The sequence below is a fragment of the Parus major genome, chromosome 21, assembly GCF_001522545.3.
Source record: "Parus major isolate Abel chromosome 21, Parus_major1.1, whole genome shotgun sequence".
NCBI classification, from domain to species: Eukaryota; Metazoa; Chordata; class Aves; order Passeriformes; family Paridae; genus Parus; species Parus major.
Genome location: NC_031789.1, coordinates 833,027 through 836,197, shown reverse-complemented (window position 1 = coordinate 836,197; position 3,171 = coordinate 833,027). Strand labels below are relative to the sequence as shown.

Genomic DNA, 3,171 nt, shown 5'->3' with positions numbered 1-3,171 from the left:
TTACGGGTTTTCTCCATTGTGGGTTCTCCATGGGGTCGAGCGCCATTACGGGTTGGATGTGGTCACGGATCCAGAATTCCCTAGGGTTGGGATGAAGGATCCCAGTGGGGTTGTTGGGATTGACGTCATTACGGGTTTCCTCCATTGTGGGCTCGCCATGAGCGCCGTTCCGGACTGGATGTGGTCATGGATCCAGAATTCCCAAGGATTGGGAAGGTTTGGATTCCAGAGGGGTTGTTGGGATTGACGTCGTTACGGGTTTCCTCCATCGTGGGCTCACCATGAGCGCCATTCCAGGCTGGATGTGGTCATGGATCCAGAATTCCCAAGGATTGGAATGAGGGGTTGGTGCAGCACATGGCCCCTTATCCCAGGCTGCTCCAAGCCCCATCCCAGAAAAGCAGAACCCTTGGAATGCTGCCCCCAAATCCCAGGAAAGCCCCGAAGCCAGAAACCAAAAAGTTCTGCCCATTTTGGGGGTGAAATATTCCCGGATTTCTCCCCTCAAATTGGCTCTGCTCCCCATTTCCCCACACTGGAAATCCAGGGAAGTTTTCCCAAAGGGGATCAACCCTCACAAGTCCCATTTCCAAACCCTCATCCCACGGAATTCCCGGGAGCCGCTGCCGCCTGCGGAGCAGCGAACCTCGATTATTTTTAGCCGGGGCTGCTGCGGTGTTTGCAGGCGGGAATCAGACCATGAAATCCCTGGATCCGGAGCATTCCCAGCTCTCCAGCGCCTGGAGCAGCTGAGCCGCGCCGGGGAGAGACGTCAGAAGCCTCCGAGGGTTCCTCGATGCCACCTGATGTCCCCAAGGCGGGCGCCGGAGCCGGTGTCGGGACCCCCGGGAGCAACCCCCGACCCAAATTCCCAGCCTGGGACGGGAAATGTGGGAAAAGCGGCGCTGGCCTCGGAAAATCCGACTCGGTGTCGGGTTTGGAGAGCGGGAACAGCGAATCCGCTTTTCTTTGGGATCACTGGAACTGGATCAGCCCCGCGTGGGCGGCGGCTGCTCCGTGGATTCCAAGGATGCAGCGAGGGACAAGGAGAGGGGAATATCCCTGAGAGGGTTGGGATGAGGAGGGAATATCCATCAGCACCTCCCATTCCAGGGCTCGGGAATCTCCATCCTGTCACTGGAGGCTCCCCGTGGAATTCCCGGGATGGATCCAGTCCCGGGATGGATTCCCAAATTCCTGGGCTGGGATTGCTCCGGAGCCGATGGAGAGGGCGGAAGTAGCGGAACGAGGAGTGGATTTTCCCTCCATCCCACTCCATTCCTAGTGGGAAAAGAGGAAATTTTGGGGTTTTTTTACTGATTTTTAGGATGTGCAGCTTCAGGGGCTGCACCAGAATCCCAGAATTCCAGGATGGTTGGAATCATCTTAAAGCTCATCCCATTCCGTTGGAAACCTCTTGCATTCCCAGGCTGCTCCAAGCCCCCTCCTTGAGCATTCCCAGGGAAAGCAGAACCCTTGGAATGCTGCCCCCAAATCCCGGGAAAGCCCCGAAGCCACAAACCAAGGAAACCACGGCCATTCCTATGGGATTTATTTCCACGCTCCCCCTGTTTTCCTTTCCTTGGGAAGCCAAGCAGGCTCGGCTCCCAAATCCAGGGGATTTCAGTATGGAAGATCCTTAAATTCCCGATCGGGAAAAGGAGTGGATATTGCAGCCGGAGCCGCTTTTTCGGGAGCTGCTCCCGCTCTTCCCGGCATTCCCAATATATACAGATTCCTTCTTTTTACAGGTAATAATGTACAGCCTATTTATAATCCAGGGATTTCTATCTCTAGGGATTATCCACACACACACACACAGGGAAACCGGGAAAATCCTGCCACTCCCAACTCCAGGTCCGCCAGATTTGGGCGAAAATCCGGCGTTTTTCCCAGTTTGTTTTCCTCGCAGTGGCCGAAGCGCCCAGGGCGGCGGCGCTCCCGGGAATTCGGGGGATTCCTGAGGTAGGAAATTCGGGAATTCCGTGCGGGGCTCACAGCGCCAGCGGGAGCTGCCAGATGAGCAGGGAGCTGTCGGCGTCTCCGGAGCGGTGCGCGGATTCCGCCCGGAAATCCCGGTACCCGCGGCCGCCGGAGACGATGGCCACCGAGGAGATTTCCTTGCGGGAAGAATCCCGGGAGCAGGGCCGGCTCCGCACCCACACGTCGGGATCGTCGGCCAGCTCGTAGATGGATCCATCCTCCTCGGCGTGTCCCGGCGTTCCCGGCGCTCCCGGCGCCGCTTCCCGCACGGAGAGCAGCTGGCCGGGCAGGTGGGAGGTGGAGCGCAGCCGGTATTGTAACAAAATCCCTTTTTTCCGCATTTCCCGCGGCGGGAGCCCCTCCGGATCCGGGGATTTCTCCTCATCCGCCTCGTCGGCCTCGTCCTGCTCAGCCCGGAGGGCGTCGGGAGCCAAAGTGCTGAGAGCCAGCGCCAGGAACTGCACGGGGCCGGCGTGGCCGTTCAGGGACACCATCCCCTTCCCTGGAAAACAGGGATCCGAGTGGGATGGGAATGGGAACGGCGGGATCGGGATGGGAACAAGGCGGGAATGGGCTGGGAACGGGAACGGCGGGATCGGGATGGGAACAAGGCGGGAATGGGCTGGGAACGGAAACGGCGGGATCGGGATGGGAACAAGGCGGGAATGGGCTGGGAACGGGAACGGCGGGATCGGGATGGGAACAAGGCGGGAATGGGCTGGGAACGAGGCTGGGAATGGCGCTGTTTCCCTGGGAATGGGCTGGGAACCACCTGGGAAAGAGCCGGGAACAAAAACAGTGGGATCGGGATGGGAACAAGGCGGGAATGGGCTGGGAGCGAGCCCAGGAATGGGCGCCATTTCTCTAGGAATGGGCGCTGGTTTTTTGGGAATGGTGTTGGTTTTTTTGGAAACGGCACTGTTTCCCTGGGAATGGGAGTTGTTTATCTGGGAACAGCCTGGGAATGGGCGCCGTTTCCCTGGGAATGGCGCTGTTTTTTTGGGAATGGGCTCTGTTTCTCCAGGAATGGCATGGTTTCCCTGAAAATGGACATTATTTCCCTGGGAATGGGCATCGTTTCTCTGGGAACAGCCTGGGAATGGACTGGGAAGAACCTGGGAATGGGCTGGGAAGAACCTGGGAACGGATTGGGAAGAACCTGGGAATGGGCTGGGAATGGACTGGGAA

At 58.5% G+C, this 3,171-nt stretch overlaps 1 protein-coding gene across 1 annotated transcript in view; it reads right to left on the bottom strand.

Annotated features, from left to right (window-relative positions):
- Positions 1–1,535: 1,535 nt before the first annotated feature.
- The window catches only part of ARHGEF10L (Rho guanine nucleotide exchange factor 10 like), a 25,059-nt gene continuing 23,423 nt past the window's right edge, over positions 1,536–3,171 (bottom strand). Inside the window, 1 exon segment of the mRNA XM_033519355.1 lies at positions 1,536–2,557. Within this exon segment, the coding sequence (XP_033375246.1) occupies positions 1,995–2,557 (563 nt within the window). The 3' untranslated portion in view covers positions 1,536–1,994.